This window comes from Dermacentor albipictus, chromosome 6 (genome assembly GCF_038994185.2).
Source record: "Dermacentor albipictus isolate Rhodes 1998 colony chromosome 6, USDA_Dalb.pri_finalv2, whole genome shotgun sequence".
Classification (NCBI taxonomy): Eukaryota; Metazoa; Arthropoda; class Arachnida; order Ixodida; family Ixodidae; genus Dermacentor; species Dermacentor albipictus.
Window position 1 is genome coordinate 7,087,910 of NC_091826.1, and position 23,820 is coordinate 7,111,729.

The window sequence follows — 23,820 nt, forward strand, 5'->3', positions numbered from 1 at the left end:
TAAGGTACTCTTAAATGCTTCCGTAACTATGGTACTAAGTTATATACCCGGAAAATACAGCGTGTGCAATTTCTATACACCCTTCGGGATGCTACACTGCCCAGGGCCTTTGTGTGTACTTGGACAAAATGCTACGCTTCTCTTCACACGCTAAATATGTGAAACAGTGTGCAATTCGCGCTCTTGGTATTGTTTGTCGTATATCGTACGACTTCCGCTTCCCTGCTGCCTTTCTGAAATGTTATTCTACCGTGTGCCTTCCACTGCTGGAGCAGGCCTCTCTAGTTTGGGGCGGAACGTGCACATACAATTGAGCGCGTCCAAAACAAATTGATATTGTTGGGCTAGGGCGACAGCAAGGACGGAGTCGTGGCCCAGTGGTAAAGTGCACGCCTCGAGTGCGGGGGTTCGCGGGGTCGGAGCTCGCTGCCGCCTATCGCCCCCCGCTCTGCACGACACTTCGGGGCTGGCGACCAGCTTGGGAGAGGTGCCCGCGCCCGCAGAAATGCTCGTGAACACAGCGTGACCACTTGGTGAGTGGGTCGGGTACGGACCCACAGACACGCTCCTCAGTGAGATGGCGCAACCCACTCTTGGGGATTGGCCATGAATCCGGCGGTGAGAAAACTCTTGTTATCAATTTTTTTAGGAAAACAAAGTGAAATGAGATAAGTGTTTTTTTAAATGTCAATTAGAATGCCTACTTTTTCAGACAACAATGATCAGATGTCTAAGTAGTTCGCTAAAGTCATGTGATCACATGAAGTAAAAGAACGATTTTAGCATGCCATTCTTTTTGTCTCGCGCAGGGAGTTGTAGAGGACTTGACAAACGTTCCTGTAGCTAAAAGCCGATATGGTAGCCCCACAACACATAATTACCGGAAGTCAAATTCAAGCCAAGGTTTTGGAAGGGATCTTCTAAAAATCTTTTCTTTTCAATAATGAACCGACGAAAGGTCAATAACAAGCGTTGCAGACATTCACTCTCATTGCATAAAGGGCACAAAGGTGATATATCCAGGCCTGACCTCTGGAGGTGAAAGTTCAGTGTGGAGACTCGGCATCATAATCTCGTAATCGTTACTTCTATTTTTCTAGTGGAACGCCATTCGTTGTTACAAGAAAAATTCAGATGCGGGAAATCGGATGTTGTCAACGATGACTTGGCGAAGTTATTTGTAGTAGAATATTTTCTGAATCACGCCGCAGTGATGAAGGCAGACGTAGGTAAAATTAGGATTACAGGACCATCGTGATATGCTACTGCGAGTGCATCTGCATATTCATTTAAGGCTAGACTTCTGTGGCCTGCGGGGCGCCCACATTAAACGAATGAAATGCAAACGTATTGGGAGGAGAGAGAGAGGAGGGAAGAAGGAAAGGCAGGGAGGTTAACCAGACTGAGTCCAGTTTGCTACCCTACACGTGGGGAGGGGAATGGGGGAGTGAAAGAGAGAGAGAGAGAACTTAGGTGTAGGATGTCTATAGTCGGGCACTCAAGTCTGTTGCCTTTAGGTAGTGAAAAAGCGCGCGAACTGCTTTCTGGGATAATGAACTCTGAGACCAGGCTCCCAAGATCTTCGTTTCCGTAAATGGCCTGTCATCCAGTCTATTCAAGGCACACTGGAGAGTCTCACGTTGATTATCGAAGCGAGAACAGTGGCACAGAAGGTGACTGATGGTCTCTTCACACTTGCACTTTGCGCACATTGGTGAATCCGTCATTCCAATACGATAGCTGTAGGAGTTGGTGAATGCTACTCCTACCCACAGCCGACACAGCAGTGTTGGGTCACGTCGTGGAAGGTTCGCTGGTAATTTAGGTTTCAGTGATGGGTCGAAGCTGCATAAACGACACTTAGAGTCCTGTGGTGTATGCCAGTAACTTAACGTGATGGTACGAGTGAGACTGCGAAGCTCTCTTGCAGCGTCGACTCTCGATAAAGGTATAAGGAGTGTCGGTGAGCCAGCCTGGGCACGTCGGGCAGCGTCATCGGCGAGGTGATTACCAACGATGCCACAATGTCCCGACAGCAACTGAAATATGATATCATGTCCTCGTTCAGAAGCTCAATGGCAGGTTTCGTTGATTTGTGACACCAGCTGTTCATAATTGCCACGTCGTAAACTTCGCAAGCTCTGGAGGGCTGCTTTCGAGTCACAAAATATTGCCCATTTGTTGGGCGGTTCTTTTTCAATGTATTCGACAGCAACGTGAAGAGCGGCCAGTTCGGAACCTGTAGATGTAACGTGTGAAGTCTTGATGACGACCGACTGAGATGGTAGAACAACGGCGCCCGAAGAATTTTCCGAGACAGAACCACCCGTGTAAACATGGATTCGGTTAGCGTGTGAACAATGCAAAAGTTCCAATGTGATCTGCTTGAGAGCCGCGGTGGTCAGGCTAGCTTTCTTCACTATTCCTGGAAGAGCGAGGTACACAGGAGGCTTTTTCAAGCACCACATAGGGGATGGCGTTCTTGATGCGGGTGAGTGCCTCAAAGACAAAGAGTGCCGGTTAGCCGCAATTGACCTGGAAAACGCTGCCTTGGGTCTTTTCTGAGGCAATTGAGCGAGCGAGATGGTGGTCAGGGACTCTGGATATATGGTGAACATGCGCCCGGAGTGCGTCGATAGCTATATAGGTCATTATTGGGTGGTCTCTCGCGGTGGCAAGTGTTGCCACGGTTGAAGCATTTCGAGGTAGCCCCAGACATGTTCGAAGGGCTTGGCATTGAATGCTCTGTGGGACATGGATGTTAGCTTTGTTAGCATTGGACAGCACTGGTGTGCTGTATCGAAAGTATTCTAGGAAGAGCGTCCTGTATAGTTGAAGCATAGATGCCACGGATGTGCCCCACGTTTTACCGGCAAGAAACCTTAGTATATGGGAGATAGAAGTAAGCTTCTTCTTCAAGTATGAGATGTGGGGGCTCCATGAAAGGTCTCTGTCTATAATAACGCCTAGGAATCGGTGAGTTTTTGCGTAGGAAATTGGTTGGTGGTCAATAGAAATGGGGGTACCATGTCATGGCCTTGTGGGTAAAAGTGACTAAGGTGCACTTCTCGGTCGAAATGCTGAGGCCTTGAGCACGCAGGTACGATGATGTTAGGGTCACGGCTTTTTGGAGCCGTGCACGCACCTGGAGACGTGTAACTATACCGAGGCCCGTATGCATATGTCGTCAGCATATATGGAAAGGTTTACTGTATGTGGTAGAACGTCGGCAAATCCAAGGATTGCAAGGTTGAACAAAGTGGGGCTAAGAACCCCGCCCTAGGGACGCCACGGCAAGTGTAATGGGTCAGCGGTTCGGCCATCTGCACTGTGCAAAAAGGAGGATCTTTCGAATAGATAGCTCCTAATCCACCGAAACATGCGTCCACCAATTCCATTATTTTCCAGGGCATCAAGGATGACTTCATGCGTTACATTATCATAGGCGCTTTTCACGTCGAGGAATAGTGCAACCGATATACGCTTGTGGTGTTTTTCTTGTTGTACAGACGTGACGAGGTCGATGACGTTGTCAATAGAGGAACGGCCTCTTCTAAAAACAGCCATGGCCTCGGGGTATACGTTGTGGCGCTCAAGTTACCACTCTAGGCGATTGAGAATCATTCTTTCCATGACCTTCCCAACACAGCTGGACAGCGCAATGGGTCGGTAGGATGCTAGGTCAAGTGGGGACTTTCCAGGCCTCAGGAGTGGTATCAAGCGGCTGGACTTCCACCGCTCAGGAACGACGCCATCATTCCATGACTGGTTGTAACATTCCAGAAGACTGCTTAGGCCATCTTCACCTAGGTGGCATAAAGCAGCGTAGGTGATGCCGTCTGGTCCTGGCAACGATGAGCGCCTGCATATGGCCAGAGCAGCGTCCAATTCCTCAAATGAGAAGGACACATTTAATTCTGGGAAGCGTGTCGCAGGAACCTCACCCAAAATTTCGCTATTGCGGTGACCACACTGCCCGCAATCTTCACACAGAAATCTTCGGCTATATCGACCTGTGAGCGGCCTTGATGGAGGGCTAGGGCTGAGAATTGTCGTTGCTGTGGAGACGAGCCAAGGCCGCGCACCGTCCTCAGAGACACAGAGACATGGCGCTGTCCTTACGTCGGGACAAGCGCACTTTATCCTCCTAATCTTCCGTACGTCCTTGCTGTCGCTCTACTTATTATAGTACCCAGCTGTTCCTGGGCGCACTGTAATAAACATTTTATTATTATTATATCCCCCCCCCCCCAAGGAAAGGTTTCCAAGCAGACACCCTCGCCGCTTTGCTGGCACGTACATTGTTCTAGCGCTGTTTCGTTACCCCTATTTCGCTGCCGACGTAATCACGCTGACCTGTTGTTTCTTTTCAAACTCCTCTCCTGCCCAAAACGGCTCAGTTGTATCGCGTATTCCGCGCAAGATCATCAGATAACATATAGACCTAATCAAGGCTTCGCCAGGCTACAAGAAGCACAACGCAGCACGGACCTGGCGGAGCAGCTCTGGGCCGTCCGGCGAGTCCACTATGCGGCCAGGGAGTTAAAACTCCCGGTCCCAACGTGGGAGCAGTCCGCTCTATGGGGCCTTGCGCCCCGTAGCTCGCAGGACCTTTCAGTAAAGTTATTCCATCCATCCATCCATGTAGACCTTTCTATATCCCTGCCTCTCATCGCCAAAACTCAACCGTCCACAGAATACAGTCTTTATAGCGCTCACTTTCGTGATCTCGATAGTTTACATAACTCGTTCTCATCGTTCTTTCCTAAGCATTGCGTTGTTGTGTCAGTTTCACAAAAGTTCAAAAGCCATTCTCCTTTTTATTTCGTATTTACCTTGCGCTTATTTGTATGTACTCTCTTCTTTTGAAACTTGTTTTTATTCAGTTCCTTACTTATATCCCTGTGCAGTTTCTTGTTTGTTTGTTTTTAATGTATGCGTGCACCAGCACTCAGACCTTAAGGTTATTCTTGGTCACGGTAAATGATTGATTGAGTGCTTGATTGTTTGATTGATTCGCGCCTAAACCCCAGCATCGGAGCATCAGTCTGTTCATAGTTAGCAAATTATTTTCTCATATTTTAAAATTCGTGACGATGTGCCGGCGTTAGGGTTTAGGCGCCTGCATTTTCCCCTATACTTGATTGCACTTGCTCTTAGAATGCCCAACGTTCGACCGTTGTCGCTCTGCTGTGCTGCCTGAGCAAGTTCCAGCCCCTCGACCTTTCTGGAGCTGCACTCAGTGATTTGTTATTTCCGAGAGGTCATGCTACAACTCGATACGAGGCTCACAAATCTGTGCTAGAACTCTGCTAAACCACCGGGCTGGACTATGGTCCGTAGTGTTCGTCATCTGCGACGTGACGTGCTTTTCTCTCTCTCTCTCTTTCTTCTTTTGTCTTCTCTAGCGCTCTCTCTTCCATATTAGGAGACAATTGCTAGTCCACTCCTCTTCCTCCCTGTGTGGCGTCTGTGTACGTATATTTACACATTCGCTCGATGAGCAATGCGAGAACAAGGTCAGCCAACGTTTCGATAAGCGTACTTGTCTTTTTCGAGGCTCATCGTCTTGAATTTCCATCTCCCGCCGTCCCCCTGTTTTCCCTACACATTTCCTCGTAACTCGGCCGTTGTTGGGCAGTTCTTGAAACCCTCTTTAGGTTCGATCGATGGCTCATTTAGAAGACAACGTAGTCCATCTTTAACGATGAAGAACTATGCCTGTACAGACGGAGTCGAAATCCATGACGTCACGGCTGCCTGGACCCGCCGTGGTTGATGCTTAGTGGATTTGGTGTTGCGATGCTAAGCACGAGGTCGCGGGATCGAATCCCGGCCGCGGTGGTCGCATTTCGATGGGGACGAAATGCAAAATACACCCGTGTACTTATGTTTACGCGCATGTTAAAGAACCACAGGTGGTCAAAATTAATGCGAGGTCCTCCACTACAGCGTGCCTCGTAATCAGATCTTAGTTTTGGCACGTAAAACCCCATAACTTTTTTTTAAATTTTACCGACGCCCTGATGCGGGAAATTCATGATGCCTCTGCGCTTTGGAAAGAGTATAAGTACATAAGGTGTAGCTCATTTGAGGGGGGGCTCTCGAATTATATTGTTAGTAGCGCTTGTGACTGTGTCCTATGCCTCTTCGTGGTTGTGCCCTTACGCTACATTTATTCATTGAGTAACCACTAACTGTAGCCCAGCAACATGTCTTTTCTGCACTGGGGACAGTCTCTCGCCTTGTGAAATAATGCGATGGTGGACAGCGACACATCAATGAACGACGCAGACGACCTACAAAAACTTTTCTACCGCTCTGAGATTCGCTCTGAGAAGCGAAAAAAAATTGCTCGCTCTCCCGTAATCGAGAGTAGATGTAAGCATGAAGTGACAACCGGCAAAGCAGATTGGTTAACTATGATACTAGCCACAATCTTAAAATGTGCGCCGTGCGTGTTCGCAACGGCACACCCCACCCTACCACACCGCACCACTCCATACTGTGAACACTGGTCCATACAGACGCTGCCCAGCTAGAAGAAGAAAACCGGCTGCAGAGGCGGCACGACAGGCAGCGAAAGACGCCAGGGAAACAGGGCACTGCCCAGCTATAGAAGAGAAGCGCCTGAAGGAGGCGACGCGAAACCCGCGCCGCGAAACTCCCGGACCGCTGGCGTTCAAAAGAGCACAGGCAACCCTGTCTCAGCGCCAAAAGATGACAACGTATGCTGCCCTGTATCTGCCTTTTGAACGTCGCTATTAGAAATGACAAATGAAACTTCAGCGCACTGTAGGAGTTACAGCTTGAGTGATATAGTGAACAAGCATTAGGAAGAACTCGTAAGCAATATTTTTTGTAACTTGCTTGGTCAGTAACTAGCGTTAATGTGATACTGTACAAAGGGTTGGGGGCCAGAGACCGCATTTTCTTTAGTTTTCATTGGTTGCCCGGATGACCTCGTTTTGTTCTGGCAACTTGCCCCACTGTGCTCGCTAAGTATGGACAGCTGGGCTAGTTGGTTATGATTAGCATTATGAAACATAGTTCTAGCGCACATTTGGACACGGACGAGGAGAGAAAGACAACACGAACGCCGGTTCAACTGAATTTTATTCATGGAAAACAGGGCTTTATGTACACAGGGGGAGGGGGTAGGGGACTGCTAGTGCGCAGGACCACTCAAAAATATTTCCTTGGTCTAGGCAAAGGTCAAAGGCGTTCGTGTTGTCTTTCTCTCCTCGTCCGTGTCCAAATGTGCGCTGGAACTATGTTTCATAATGCTAATCCCACTGTGCTCATTTGAGTGCCCGGATAGCGGCTCTGGCGTTTGGCGCAAGGTCACTTGAAGGTCGCCGACAACAGGAGCTAAAAGCATTTCACGCTTTAGAAAAAAAAAGAAAGTTGACAGTGTACACGCACCAGGCCGGCGCTGAAAGCGGCGAAGACGAGCAGCCAACCAACGTCCGTGCACGAACGCTGCCTCTCCAAGCCCTGCAGAGAACGATGATGCCTTATTCAGTGGCACATACGCCACTAAATGGGGGACAGGCTAACTTTGCGTTACCCCAATACGCACGTGTACGGTGCTCTATGCATCGTCATAATCATCATCAGCCTATCTTTGAAATCTGTTAATAAATATGCTCTACGCATATGTTATAGCATATTGGGTTCGCAGACAATATATAGGATACAAGTGCAGCTACAGGAAGGAACTGAATGCACAAAAGGTGTGAGACCTCGGAAAGTAGCTAGCTACAGTGGCGTAGCCAGAACCTTTTCTCGTATAGGGCGGGGGTACATGCACTTGACCGGGGTCGAAAAATGGGGTGGGGTAGGGGTGCCACTGGGCAGCTATACCTTTGGGTTACCGCTCTCTACAATAAAAATAAAAAGCAGACTGATGGGTGTACACAGTTGGCACTACACTACGTGAGCTGCATGGTGAGATGTAGCGCGAACGGGGCGCGCAAGACGACAGAGAACAGATGACAGTGTGTGTCTTGGTGTTCTGTCATCTAGCGTGTCGCGTTTGCGCTAGAACTCGCGTAACTCTGTTAAGCATACCGAAGGAGCACCAGAGGACCAGGCTTGTGAGCCATAAGGAAGACGCTTAATTTCATACACTCAAACCGGACCCCGACGGCGTTAGTCATTCAACCTGATAACGGACGTACGCCATCAGCTTGGTGGGTCGAGCATACACGCTTACGGCTTGCACCATAGCGATCCGAATTTCGAGGCTCACACCACTGTCCTCAGGCACAGTGTCTCAATCCGCAAGGCACAGTTTGTACACTGTGGTTCTATATTTAGAAGATGCCGGCGAGCACAGTTCGGTCTTGCATATATGCGCGAAGAGCCGCCATATTGTTTTGTCAGATTGCGTGCACGCGCGAAACTTACGCCCGCCGAGTGAACCTGGTTGTTGCGGTCGCAGCAGCAGCCCATCAGCCGGCTGAAGGAGCTGGCCTGCGAGCACGCGAAGAGATGCCGCGGTTATGTGAGGGAAATGGTTACGTGCTGAGAGAAGGCACGAAACAAGTTTAGAAAGGGGCACCGAAACACTGAACTGTATTGGCAGATGACGCTTCAGCAATCACTGATATAAACAAGTCTAATCGTAAACGAAGGCATGTGGCATGTCCAAAAAAGCTGGTACAGCTACGTAAGAACCAATAGTATAGAGATGCGATCGACCCACCCGCTATATATACACACATGCCCCTCATCCACCGTTTATCGGCCGGCAACATGTTATACATATATACCGGCCGGCAATATGCGGCTGTACATAGACCTGCAGGACCCAGACTGATTCTGGCTTTCACTTTGTGCGAGTGTCGTTTCGTAATCTCTCAGGAATGTCCTCGGGAACCGAGTTTAGGCGTAAGCATTCAGTTGTACTGTAATGCATTTTAAATCGTTAACTCATGGGTTAAAAGTTACACTGACGTTTTACTTCGTAAAAGCGAGTTACGCGCAAGCGTGTGGACGCCGCGAGCATGCGCAGCGACCACCACGGCGTCAAAGCACAAACGGAAAGGGCGCGAACGCGGCGATTCCCTTCGGCACCTCCAGGCGCCTTCCTCCTGCGACGCTCGCTTCCCTCGCGGCTTTATAGTCTCGCCGATATTTCACAGACAAGCCATCTACGCCTACGCGTAAAATGAGAAAGACCACGACAAAAGAACGCGAAGCTCTTCTGTACTCCATCTCACAAGTTGGTTGCAGCACTGAGGAAACTACGCGATTTCTTAGCCAATTGAAGGCCGAATGACCCTCGAGATGTGCTCATCTGCGCCGCGTCGTCTGCTGAACGTCTGTTTGTAATCCTCTTGCATGCTCCATGGTTGGTGGATTGACGAAAGAAAAACGTTTTGACGCCACAACCATATAAGTTGAGTTTGCGTGCAAGCGACGGCAGGGCTTCGCGTTACCTGTACACCATCCCTGCAGTTACCTCTGAGCCTCCTTACAAGTATAGCACGGGCGAAAGCCCTTACAAATGTTCACCCGCGCCACAGAGCCTGCTCGGCATCTTGGCGTTTGCTCGCTACCGTCATCATATGTACCATGCTAGAGCAGGCTAGTAAATTAATGATGGAGTGAACAATTATACTTTTATAACGTTCCGCATCGTCAACACATCACCAATGCTAATGCTGTGGCGTCATCTGCTGATTAGATATCAAACCAATTTTACGGCTCAATGCCGTGTCTGTAGTCCTAGCAGCTTGATCTCAATAATTATACGGCAAAACATACTTAATGATTTTATCTGAGCTTGAGACTTATAGCGATGACGGATTTTGCCGCATGTTTTTCGCAGACAGAGCGGCGAGCCAGTGACAAGCGCGAATTCGGATCGAGGCAGGTAGTCGGCGCTGTATGGGCGCTGCAATGTTGCCAGGGTTAGGGTGGCTATTACGGTTACCGGCGGTAACTGCCACAGTAATTCCCTGTATACGACATGCATGCGCAAAGGTCCTAACACATGTCACGTGTCGCTGTACCGTATCATGTAGCGAGCAAAGATAAAGCTCACCAGTGTATAGCCAATAATAATCGGCCAGTTACGCCCGGAACTATACCACTGCGCAAGGAATTGCCTGTGTACGCCTCGTACCTTCGGCACTGGTGCAAGCAGCTTGTGAGACGGAGTATTGGCGGCGAGGACTTGCGGAGTCGCCATCTGTCGGAAGCGCCTCCCTTGCGTAGTATGAGGGATCACGCGGCGCGCTCCTCCAAAGGTTTGGCTTACGGCGCTCAATAAAAACACCACCCGGCAGCCCTCCTGGATATTTCATTAAGTATTCTCGAAACGAGGGAAGATTTTACTGTCGACATAATAACCTTGAGCAAACTGAAAGCATAGAATCGTTTACAGACACCATCTCTTTACCGAATACGTACAATGAACGCCACTGCGCGCGGTCGCCGGGATGGAGTCTCCCAAACAGGCTTCTTGCGTGAAAGATCGGCAAACGCTGAGAGCAAACTGTGTGAAATATGTTCTTACAGTGGGCTGTCTGTATAACCAAAATGAGCCTCAATGCAACGATCGCACGGGTTCGCAGTAACCGACTGCGCGTCTTCATGCACATCCGCGCAAAATGTTTCGCTTTCGCTGCGTGCGCGTTTTCGCACCGTGCCGGAGCTTTAGGCCGCAAAATATGAGCGTTTGACAGTACACAAGCAACTATCGTTGCGTGGATGCTATCAGAACTGTTCAAAAGTAATTTCGTTACAGAGACTTCGACGCCTACAGCGACTGTGATGTGCCGTCGCGACGACTCAATCTTTTTTTCTTCCCTTCTAAATCCTTGGACGTTTCAATTGATTTGTCAAGTTGCGTCGCACTGTATGTTTATCGGTCTTCTCAGCGTGTGATTTCCCGCTGCTTCGTTTTCGTAATCCAGCGCATTAATTCATAACACAAACATGACCATATGCCATGCCATTTTTTAATGTGCTTCTTACCGCTCCCTTTCCATTCCAGTGAACTTGCCAGTATCTAGCATCAGCAAGTTCATAGACCAAAGCGTCATGACATTAGCCGGGCAGTGGGTGCGAGCGAGCGTCTCAGTGCGCGTTTTCTGCTACTCACTGAACATCGCAGTCCCGGCGCCGTAGCAGAAATATTCCTCGCGTCTGTGCATGCTGCATACCCGAGTTGTAGCCGATGGCTGTCTGCTGGTTGTAATTTTCGCGAGCGAAGCTGCACGCAGCTTCTTGTCCTGCGGCTACGTGTGATTAATGCTGAAACCGGACCCCGTTGCTAATACGTCCGGCACTGCGGCACCGATCAGTAGCCTACCATGCTGCACGCCTCCAAAGGCAGCCACTACCTATGATAGTGCTTTCAAATGTTGTCAAGCAGACACTCAAGGCGGAAAAGCCTCACCAATGAATCAGAACCGCAACGCAGGTGGTACTTAAAACTTTCGTTTCCAGCTCGCTGCGGCGCTTCCGAAGCAGCCGACGCGGCCGCTGTGTCCACGCGATCCCTCATGCCACGTCACGCCGATGGTGGCGCCAGCTTTTCCAGTGGTGGTGCTCGCCCCCAATAGTCGTGCTATGAGGCGGATGTTTCGCCCTACGCGGAATCAAACAACAGAATCCTCCCAAGTGCTGCTGTACTACACCTACGCCGGTGCTCAGACCTTCAACGCCCACGCAAGGGGTGCATATCATTTAAAGCGTTGGCCGATTTACACCCTTTCTTATTCGCATTTAAGGGAGTCAATTATTATGCAGCGTGCTCTCGCGCGCGACCAAATTGCAGGGCGCGTTCGTCGCCGAACGCACTCTGTTTCGGAGACGCTGAGATTATTCAGCAGAGTGGGGAGAGTGTAACAAATCATTTGGTTACCATAGGTTGAACGCACATGCGGCACATGCTAGTATTCCGAGGTGTTATAACATGGGATGTTGTGTTTTAATCTAGCCAGAGATGAAACAACGCTTAAGTTCTGTTTGGTTTCTTTTCGGTATCCAAGAGCAAGGCGGCAGTTAAATATGTCACTGGCTTTAATTACCCGAAGTTCTTTAAATAGGGGCGCAGATGGGGAGTCAAAGAGCATATCATTAATCACGCGAACAATTTTCTTTTGTATTACAAGCAAACGGTTAATATTTGTAACAGATGTGGTGCCCCAATTAAGGCAGCAATAATGAAGGTGGCTCGCAAACAAAGCATTATAAATTAACATTTTATTCTTCCGAGGCATGTAGCGGATAGAGAAAACGCGTCCAGTAATTTGGGATAGTTTGACTGCAAGAAAATCAATATGATCGCTCCAGCTCATATTTTCATCAAAAAAGACCCCGAGTGTTTTCACAGAGGGGACGAGTTCTATTTTAGAAGACCCTAACACCAACCCTACAGAGACAGATATTCTTGTTCTTCGGTTCAAATAAAAATGCCTTTGTTTTTTCAGCGTTAATCTTGGGACCATTTTCTAGAGACCATAAATATATTTTTTCCAAACAAGAGTTGGCCACTGACACTAGCTCCGGAGCATCATTGGACGAAAACAGGACAGTAGTGTCGTCGCCATAGATTAGGAATCTGGCATCGGGATCAATATTAACGAGATCATTGACGTAAACATTAAACAGAAGAGGCCCAAGGCTACTGCCCTGGAGAACACCTGCCGTAACACAAGAAATTTTGGACGATTTGTTGTTAAGGAACACATATTGGCATCTGTGCTGCAAGTATGACTGAAATAATTTTAAGGCGACAGCGCGGATACCATAGTAGGTAAGTTTATTTAATAATAGTTCATGACTGATGGAGTCGAATGCCTTACTAAAGTCAATAAATACCCCTAAAGTAAGCTGGCGGTCCTCAAAATTTTGTAAAATGTATTCTTTCAGCTGAAGAAGTGCAAGCTGAGTCGATCTGTGCTTGCGAAAGGCATTTATAATGTGAAAGCTGCAGTGTTATGGAGTTCGTAGTGCTGCCCTCAGTCTAATTCAAGACTACGCAGACATCAATGTGTATCGGTAAGCAGAACTCTGTCTTCTATGCGACTTGTTAAATACGGAGTTCCCCAGGGCAGCATATTGGACCGCTATATTGTTTATTATATTTATTAATTATATTGTAAATGTCGACCCTTAGGCCCAATACATAATGTATGCTAATGATACAAGTATTTTCTTTTCCGGAACAAGTATACATCATCTCGCGAATCTAGCGAACATAAAATTAGACAAAATATGTACCTCGACACTTAGAAATGGTTTACAAATTAACTGTTCCAAAACTGAAGATGTTATTTTTCGCTCTAAATCCCTGCTTGAGCCCACTCATTCTTATAACCTCACGTTAAGTAATGATAAAATTGAATTTTTTTCTAAACAGAAATTTCTAGGTGTTATTTTTCGTGAATATATGAAATGTAACCACCATACAGAATTTTTACAAAACACTTTGCATGCAAGGTCTTGCGCGTACTCAGAAAATATCAGCGTGTATTGCCAGTTCTTCAAAAGCTTCCAATATTTGAGGCGCTCTTCTCATCTCATCTGCGGTATTGTAGCTCAATTTGGGGTAAGGGAACAAGGCAATCCATAAATAATCTTCTTGTCCTACAAAAAAAAAAAGGCTCTACATTCTGTTGCAAACCTACCATATTATGCACACACTTCAGAACTGTTCGTTAAATATAACGTAATATAAATTGCTATTGCAATTATATTGCTATTGCTAATATAATACATTGCTTTCCTTTAGAAGCGTGAAATATCGCGGTGCAGCGCCGCGAATCCCCGACTCGCGCCCGCACTCGGTGCACGCACAAAACTGTGGCCCAACAAGTTGCCCGAGGCGTTGAATAATTTCGAAATTTCCTACCGAAAAGTTTCGCACACTCTCTGACACTTCTGTTTTAAGCACGCTATCTTAAACGTGTTCTCATTCAAATTCTCTTTTTTGTAAAATAGATTTCTGTGTATTTCACGTGTATTCTAATTTAATCGCTGACGTTGTAATGTCAGCGTTTCTGACGTTTCTTTTACTGTCATGCTGCCATGTACGGCTAGTCACGCTGTTTCTAATGCAGCTTTCTTTTTTTCCTCGTCCCAACCACTTATGCGGAATCCACGTATGTGGTAAAATAGATGAACTCAGACTCAAAGTACAGCCGCTTTTCCGCGTATTTCTTTTGTGGACCACCACCTTAGTGCATGCATTATCGACGTCTAAGCGTATACACGTCCAAATGACGTCTATGCCAATGCCAGGCTTTTATTTTTTTTTAATAGTCTGTGCGCACAGCAGTGGCGAAAATGAAATTCTAGAAGATGGACAGTTCTATCAAAACAATTCCAGGTTTCTTCCCGCGACTGTACCCCCCCCCCCCCCAAAAAAAAAAAAAACGCTACAATTTGCGCACTTTTACTTCGGTGATAAGGACTCAAAAACATACAAGTATTTTGTGAAACTGTTTATAATGAAAGCACGATGTTCAGACAACGCAACGCAAAATTTGACAAAAATCGACCGTTCAGCACACTCTTTCAAATTTGTTTCGCCCCTGAACATCCACCGTTTTGTGAAATTCAAATGACCCTCACGGGTGCCAAAAAAAAAATGTTCGCTCAAAACATTTTGCAAAAATACTGCGCAAGTAATGCTCATGTACTTGTATATAATATTTTCGTAAATTTTTTTTCTAGAGAAATGGACATTGCTCGAGCGCCAGCCACGGTTGGGACAGTTGGCGTGGGCGGACCCGCACACAACAGGCAACGCCTCGTTTCGCCTCGCAGCCTCCGTGAGGATTCGACGCTTGCCGAGGGGTGGATCCGCAGTCGGCGCGGTACCGCGGGTCACGTGACGATAGTGTGCACATGGTTCAGGAGCCAGTCACCTCAAGAACGCTTCGCTAAGTTATGCGAGGGTCAATAGAGCCTGCCGTTCCCTTGTTTTCTTTCTTTTTCTCGTGTAAGATCTTTACGCCACTATTTCTCGATGCTTGCTGAGGAGGGGAGTCGTAAGCGGCAACCACACGAAGCTGACGCATTATACGGGCATCCGAGTGAACAGGCGTCCCAATGTCCACGTGGTTCGCGGAACTCCTGCGAACGCTCGCGGCGCGAAACGGATGCGTAGGCCGCGCCAGGAATGTGCGTCCCACGTGGGCGTAACACATAGTTGCATATTTGTACCATTTTACGAAGCTCTCTCTCTCTCTTTTTTTTGCCTTTTTTGCAGGGTTTCGTGGGACACTGCCTGCCTGCTAGGTGGATCGCTATCTCGGCGGTTACATTTGTGCGTATGCACCAGTATACATGCATACACGCAGGTTATATGAAGCTACCAGCGAAGTGGCTTGTATACAACCTTTCTGTATGGGGCTCTTGCATTGCCCAGGGGGCGCTGCGAAAAAGGTGCTAAAAAGCGCCCTCTGCGCTAAAATGGGTCGTACCAAGCTCGGTCGTCTGCTTCGGAAAGCACGTTTACACTATGGACCCGCCACTTTCGGTTGTGTTGTTTCACGGCCTGCAGCGAATATCGGGCGCCGAAGATTTTTTCAGGGGTGGCACGCTGCGTAAAGGCAAGAAATTATGCAGTGCCGAATACGTGTACGCCAGGGGCGTAGCCAGGGGGGGGGGCTTATGGGGCTTCAGCCCCCCCCCCGAAATTTTTTCGTGCTGTCATGCGCCGCCGACCAAAAAAACTGCCGGCGCCGGAAATCATGCTCGATTTTGTCTATAATGACCTTAATTCACGCTCGAAAAGACATTTTAGCGCGAACATTGCCAAATCGGGCTGGATTTCGCGGCAACGCCCATGCTTCGGGAGTCACATATCGTAACGCAAGGAGCCCCACCGAGCACAAAATTTCAAGGGCGTTTTGATGGCAAGCGGGCTCGTCTCGGCATCTCGCGGAGGCCGCGGAATCTACGGAGCGCTTGGATTTCAAGTCTCAAACTTTGTGGGTATAAAGTTCTCATAACATGTTGATGCGAAAGCTGCATTGACATTTCCAAAGTCGTGCTTTAGATTTTCAATTACGGAACATTGTGGGTTTAAAGCTGTTGTAAACATTTGACGCCAAAGGTGCATCGACTTTTCTAAAGTCGCACATCGGGCCATACAACGAGACAAGCCAAAGCAACATAGTGTCAGACAAGCTGATAAAGCACGCCGCGAGGTCCGATGAGACAAAGCGTTGTGGTGGTTCATTTGGGCCGTCAGGTCACAGAAAAAAATATGAACATTTTTTTTCCACCTGCGCCAAAGCATCCATGTCAAGACACTAAATCCACCATTATAACTAAGTTCTTATTTATTTTTCTACCTAGACTTTTATTCGCGAGGATACATTGAGCCTCTCTTTTTTTTTTTCTTTTGTTCTTGTAACCCGCTGGCTGCCGATGCAGCCAGAGCGCATGCGTTTTTCTCGTGCTGCATCGACAACCGCGCTGCGCACTTTAATGCGCGTTCGTTTTTCTCTGGCCGACTGCATTTTCGCATGGCAGAGTTTTGGACGCTTTCTGGCTAGCAGACGAGAAAAAGAAACAATGCATAGTCGCTCGCCGCCAGCACTGCGGGGACTCGACGGATTGCAACGCGTTCGCTTGAGCGCAACCTTTCCGGAAAATTTTGTCTCGCCGGTGTAGGATACCGAGCAGTATGCGTATGGTTTTCTGTGGACCAAGCGTCACACGTTTTCTTCGGTATTCCTTCGGTAGCCACACTAGGTGCCCAAAGCAGGCATTCGATTGTAGCCAACATGTTTTCCTTTGCGTTATTCTATTTCACCGCCCCCCGCCCCACAACAGAAAAATAGACATTGTTGCGGCGCAGCGAATTGTCGCATGGTGAAAGTTCGATTTTGTTACTTCTTTTGCGGAAAGTAATGGGCCACGGGACGCTTCAGTTGCCGGATACTCTTATATTATTGTGATAGCAGCTATATGAAGACTCCAGGCGCATTCCTGCCGTTGCCCTCATGTTCCGTATAAATAAAGGCCAAGGGCGATAACATCGTGACCGCGCGCCGCACGCTTTATGTGCGAATGAAAGCGTGAGGGGGGGGGGGAGGGGGGGAGCCGACGATGAGTCTTGTGTGCGCAAGGGAGAAAAGCGGGGAGGAAGCGCACCGCCTTCCGTCGCACGCGATACATTTTGGGAGTGGAAGGAGGGGGGGGGGGGGTGCTGTGATCTGTGAATCTGTTGTAGCGCAACCTGTTTATTTGCCTTGTTTGACGCATTATATATAGTGACTTTTTCTTAGGTACGTAGATTTATTGGAGACTTATACGTATATTCAAATATCTTGTTGCGAGGTTTTGTGTATATGCGCAGTGAACTTTGTTTCCAGTGACAATTTCTTTCCCTGTATCAAGCTGTAGCTTTACATTTGTATATTCCATAGTATCTTCGCATTTCTAATGTACGAAGGCAAGTCAAATGAAAGTGAGACAACCCGCCCCGCACAATAATGGCTCGGTTCATTATTTTCGAGGCATGCGCGTAGCACATACGCATCTCATTTACAAGTGACATGCAGAGGTGAGGTTAAATGTTCTTTAATGCTCTCATACACTGGGTTGAACATGGTTGCGTAACAATGGACACTCCAAAAGTTGAACAGCTTGGTGTCGTGAGGTTTTTGATAAATGAAGATGTTTCCCAAAAAGAAGTTATTCGCCGTATGGCTGCCGTATGCGTTGAACATTGCGTTTCATTGGCCACTGCGAAGCGTTGTAGCAAACTGTTCAAAGGACATGAAAGCTACAAAAACGATCCATGGCCGCGCCAAAGCCACCGTGCAATCACCCCCAACACAATTGAAAAGGCCGTGGTTGCTCAGTGGCTATGGTGTTGGGCTGCTGAGCACGAGGTCGCAGGATTCAATCCCCGTCACGGCGGCTGCATTTCGATGGAGGCGAAATGCGAACACACCCGTGTACTTAGATTTGAGTGCACGTCAAAGAACCCCAGATGAGGGCGACGCCTTTTTGTCTGCAATTGTGACCGGGGATGACTCATGGTGCCGCTACTACTAGCCTGAAACATTACGGCAAAGCTTACAGTGGAAACATTTGAATTCACCACTCCCAAGGAAAACAAAGGCCGTCATTTCTGCCGCGGTGTTGACTTCTTTTTAGATCGTTAGGGGCCATTACTGATCGAATTTTCTAAACCTGTAGAGACTCTAAATCGTTTCAGATATTGTGAAAGGTCGTATCGGCTGCGTGTCGCAATCAAGAACAAACGACGTGGAAAATTGAGCATTGGGAACATCTTGCTTCACGAGATTGCCCGTTCCCACGTCGCTGATGTGGTTAATACAAATCTGGCAAAGTTCAAGTGGGAAACGCTGCAACATCCCTCATGCAGCCCAGAGCTGTTGCCTTGCGTCTTTCACATTTGGTAAAACTTGAAGAAACTGCTCAAGTGAACCAAATTCGTGTAGGAAGATGACGTGTAATCATTTACAGATTTTTGAGGCAGCAATCCAAGGAGTTTTATGACACTAGAATTACGCGACTCGTTAGTAGGACAAGTGTCAAAATACTCATGGTGACTACATTTAAATAAAGTACCCCGTTTGTCATATATTCGCATTGTCTCACTTTCATTTGACTCGCCCTCGTATATTTTGCAGAACTCCTGCTTTTTATATCTGCTCTCTGTTGCGACTATAATTTCTTAGCAATTACTCGCAATACACAAGCAGTGACAGCTGCTCCTGCGCAATACATTCTAACAAAGGACAGCGTCATTGAGATTTTCCCCTGATCGTTGCATATGTACGAAAATGTAAACAAGGTTGTTGAATGACAGATATATATGACAGATATATGACAGAGATATATATACATATATATATATATATATATATATATATATATATTGATTCCTCGACTAATTCTATAAGGGGAGCCGAGCTGCGAAGTGAGCCCCCCCCGAACGAAATTTCTGGCTACGCCACTGGTGTACGCCGTTCAAGAATTGGGCGGCGAAGTTTTAGCACCGTGTCAATCGCAAGTGAAGCGAGTCGCGTACGAAGTGGAACTTCAGGTAATGCTATGTTCAGACTACGTTCGTAAGGCGCCGATTATTCGTAACATACGTAAGCGGAAGCGCAACAAGCGTATGCGTCTAGTTCAGACTGCGAACGTAAAGGTACCAACGTGCGCAATTCTCGCAAAAATCATGGGTGAGAGTGTTAAAGGGTCGGCAACATTTACGACTGTTATGTTACGACCGTTGCGACACAGCCAATGACCGATAAGCTTTCGGCTTTCAACAACCGGTGACGACACATCCGTCCTCCCGTCTGCAGACAGCTCCGGGCGCGGGAAGTGCCATTCCGCCATTCCGTGCGCACGATTGGCTGTGTTCGTGAAAATTTTTGCAGTGCGCCTTGCGAGACTGTTTTCAGTTCATCTGGTTTATCCGCCGAGGAAATCGATGGCCGCAGATGCGTGCTCCGAACTTCGATGAGTGGTCTCATTAGGTTTTTAAGGAAGCGGAACTGCTGGGGCGACATGCGCATGATGGTATGAAACATCGCAGCGTCACCAACTTGGAGCTTGGCGAAAAGGTTGTGAAAATCGCCGTCCACGGCCCTGTCGAGAAATACTTGCCGCACCCAAACCCTTCTGCGTCACCTTCGTCGTCTTTGGGCGATTGAATACATGACTATAAGTTTGTTTTGAGCGTGAATTTCTTCGATCTCGGCCAGCGCTCGCATGTTGGCAGGAGCCATATTGGACCGCTGGTGACGTCGATTCTGCAGCTCCAAATTTGATTGGCCTGTTGTAAAAGCCGTAATTTAAGCAGCAGTAAATGTGTACAAAGGTGCCGCCTTAACTTCCGTAACGTTTTTTACAGCCGTTACGTTCGATACGCCAAAAGAGCTGTTACGCGCGTTACGACCGTAGTGTGAACATAGCATAAGGTTTGCACGCTAGCTGCTAGATTCAGGCGCACACACGCGAGGAAATGCCTGCTATAAATGAATCCACAGCGGCGATAAGCAGACATCATGTGTACGGAACTGCTCGAGCACACGACGGTACGCGCCGCAATGTACGAACTGCTCGAGCGCACGATCGTACGCGCCACGAAGGCAGCGGTCTTTCGACATGCCGCGAAACGGCGGGCCTCCTGCAATCTTTGTTGACTGCATGCCGCTAAACAAGTAGTTATGCCTGCGTTGTCGTAGCGGCCATCTGTCCCTTTTAGTAACTGGTAATAACTGATGCAATGCATATGAGCTCGCACGTACGTGGGAATCGCGCTGCAACGCGAGCTCGTGCGCTGCTTGCTTGACGTAGGTTTTAATGACAGCGCTCGAACATCGATGTGCTGCAATCAATACTGCCTTGCTGCGTTGCCTCAACGTGCTGGCTTGAGATCAAGGATGAGCGCATTTAACTCTCTTAACCTGTGCTGCTCGTAGTGGAGCAGTGAATTGTCATCGAATGAGCCCGACCATTTGTGCTCATTTGCACACACCTGGTCACTTCACCACTTCGCATCGGTCGAATTGTTAATTGTCGCTGTGGCCGGGTCTCGAATCGTGAATTACCAGCCATGCCTGCTGCTATGTCGGTCTGCTGTCGGGACTGTAGGTGCAAAAGACCGAACATTAGAACGCAGATAATCAAGCAAGCTTCAAGACAGGCGAAGCAGACAGCATGGCGCGAAGTTTCGCTTACTCAGCGCGACGAACTGCAGCTATGCAGCGCGCCCGACGCTCCACTTCGTGAGGCTTTGAAGGAAAACGGCAGAATATGATGTTGGGATTCAGGCCTTCTTGTTCATGGCAGCCCACGACGCAGAAGTAATGACGGTGACGCCTTCTCGAGGCTGGGCTAGGTCTCTCCGGATCGGCGCCACCGATTCCGTCTGCTCCCAGCATTGCGTCCCACGGCACACGGAGAGCCCGTTTTCGTTAAACTATAGGCTGCGGCGAGCTCGCAGCGTGGTCGGCATGGTCTGCGAGAAGTGACGAGCCTTTCCGCACTCGCAACAGGGCAGAAAAAAGTGCGAATCGACGCAAAACTCGGCCTAGAAACGTGCTTCGCCACTGCCAGGGCTCAATACGACCCAAGCTGGTACGACCCAGATGTCGTTTCCCGCGCCGTCACCAGGCGCCGCTACTTTACCTCAAACTCCAGCGCAAGACGCCCATTGACCAAGTATGCGGATGTTGCCTATATTGCACATTACCTTCTTACATAAAACCTGAAGATATGTTAGGGCAATCCAAGTATCTCTAAAGCATGCCGATCGGCTGATGTAATGGTGAATTATGTTTGCCGGGTTCGTCGATTTATTTATCCGTTTCGATTTAGCCGCTCGGCGCGCGTCACTGGGCGTGCCCTTGTCCCAATCCTCCAGGACACAGGAGGTGCACAGAAATACGGGCTCCGCACTGTTCTGCGCATGCGCGCCTGTCACCCTCGACAAGCGTCGCGTACTCGTCGCCTATGCATCCGCCTGATTTGAAGTTTCCATTTGGGCATAGCTTGTGAACGATGCTGTGCGTAAGCATAAATATTGCAACACAATAAAGTTGTGACCTTTGTGACGGATAAACAAAACGTTTCCTGAGGTTACATGTTGCATAGATGAAAGTAAACAAAATTGTCGCATCGCCTTTGGTTGTAAAGCATTTAACTCGCGGTTTTACTCAAGCTTCGCTTCACGTAGATTCCTACACGTGCGATTGCAGCCGCACTATTTTCTCGGCTGCGGTTCAAGAGGTACCGCACACCTCTTTTTGATGGAAGTAGGAAAATCGGAAATTAAGATTCTCATTCACTTGGTGCTTCTGGTCGTTTGTGCGCACCTCTAATTTGTTGTTTGTTTGTTTAACACCTGGGCTGATTTTGTTTATGCGTGTGACACCGAGTAAGGCGCTCCTGCGCGTGTGTGTGCGAGACGCTCCACGGAGTGCAGACTTTGTGTTCAGACACGCCGACAGCCATCGGGATCACAGCGCCAAGGGCCAGACACGTGACCGCTCCATCACAACTGTATGCGCGCAATCTCTCTGCAGCCATCTCGGTGCGCGTCTCACCGGGTGAACGATCCGCCGATAACCGTGCACAATCCGCATACGAGGGCCGTGCTACGCGATCGCCGCGATGAGAATTTTGCCGAGGAGACCGTGCGGTTATTTCCTTTACACGACCCGAACGACTCTGACGGTGGCGATCGAAGCTTTCCGGGCGGCACTGCGGTCGATGCGTGTCCCGTGCGCTCCCGCTGTGTGCGCGCACACACCGCAAGCTCGCCGTGGCCGTGCTTCGTGGAAGCCCACATTGTGCGACGCGCCTTACGAACGGCGAGCGCATCGTCTGGCTGTGCAGAAACGGCTGACCGCGCATCATGACGATGCCGCTTAATCGACCGAAGAGCCTCTCCGTGAGGATCGACGCAGGTCTTGCTTCAACGTTCAGTCCAACGCGAGAGTGCTGATTATAATTGACGCTAAACGTTACCTTGTGCGCACCACTGCTGTTTGTCTGCGTAGTACACAGAACACACAGAGAGAGGCGTTTGCCTGAGGCATTGTTGTGCGTCATATTTTATAAGCTCTGGGTTGAGCGTTGTCATTGCCTCACATGGCACATCGCATCGTGGAGAAATTATTCAACTTTCATTGAATTAAGGGGCTGTACGTGCCAAAACCACAATCAGATTATGAGGCACTCCGTATAGTGGCGGACTCCGGATTAATTTTGACACCGTGATGTCCCTTAACGTGTCCCAGCATCTAACTGCACGGGCGTTTTCTATTTCGCCCCCGTCGAAATGCGGCTGCCGCGGTGGGGTTCAAATCCGCGGCATCCAACAATGACGTAGCCGCAAAGCTAACGCGTCGGGCACAGAAGTGTTAATTTGACGTGCCGACGTTTCCGTGGTGTCGCCTTGACCCTCATTAAAACTCCTTTCTGGCCGAGTTGGTGCGTACTTGACTTGAAAATTGTAACAGCGCTAACACCTGCCTCCACAAAGTAACAAGGACGAGACTCAGCGCTGGTGTCTCGTCCTTGTTGCTTTGTGGATGCATGTGTTAGCGCTGTTACAATTTTCACGCCTAGACCGTGCGGTGTGCTTTAATTAATGCGGCTCTGCTTCTGCACGCCCTGCGTAAGTTGTCCGCTTGACATATTTGTATGGTGTTTATTTTTCAGAAATAGCAGAAACGTACCGTACCGTACCTTGAACTTAGGCTTATCCAGTTTGCCCGCAACCGCTGTCGTGTCTGTAGTAGTAGTGTTTCGTTGCCTTCTCGCGTCTAGACGTTCCCGGACCTTCGAAGCGAGCGGTCGCATCGCCCCTCGCTCCGACGACTACGGCTCGCCCGCCACTACTTGCGCGCGTGCGTCTCCTCCTTCGACCGCGCTTACGAGCGCAGCCCTTTTCAGGGCTCCCACGGCAGCTGGCTCGATTGCCTGAGCCACGCTGCTACACGGAGGCCCCATCTCATGGGTGACGCTCCGAAGCAGCAGCATCGGCAGAGGCCGAAGAAGGCAACTCCTGGCCTCACCGACTTTGAGCACCGACGGGCCCGGCAGCACCAGCCGCGTGGACAACAACCACGCACCGGCGGATCGCCTCCCGCGCTACGATGGAAGCGTGGGCTGAAGGCTCGCGCGCTGCGTGCGCTGTCGGCTGATTCGACGGACTCCTCGCCGTCATGCCCGCCTTCGCGCGAGAGTGGGACGCCGACCGCGCGCGCCCCATCATCCACGGACACTCCCTTCCGCGCATTTCCGTTTGATGTGCGGAAGACGACTCCCAGCGGCCACGACGCCGCCCCG

At 49.0% G+C, this 23,820-nt stretch overlaps 1 protein-coding gene across 1 annotated transcript in view; it reads right to left on the reverse strand.

Annotated features, from left to right (window-relative positions):
* The window catches only part of LOC135901407 (choline transporter-like protein 1), a 96,439-nt gene that overhangs the window by 68,160 nt on the left and 4,459 nt on the right, over positions 1-23,820 (reverse strand). The window contains exons 2-3 of the mRNA XM_070539841.1: positions 8,413-8,478; positions 7,426-7,497 (exon numbers count right to left, since the gene is read on the reverse strand). Of these exons, the coding sequence (XP_070395942.1) occupies positions 7,426-7,497; positions 8,413-8,457 (117 nt within the window). The 5' untranslated portion in view covers positions 8,458-8,478. The remainder of the gene's footprint in view (positions 1-7,425; positions 7,498-8,412; positions 8,479-23,820) is intronic.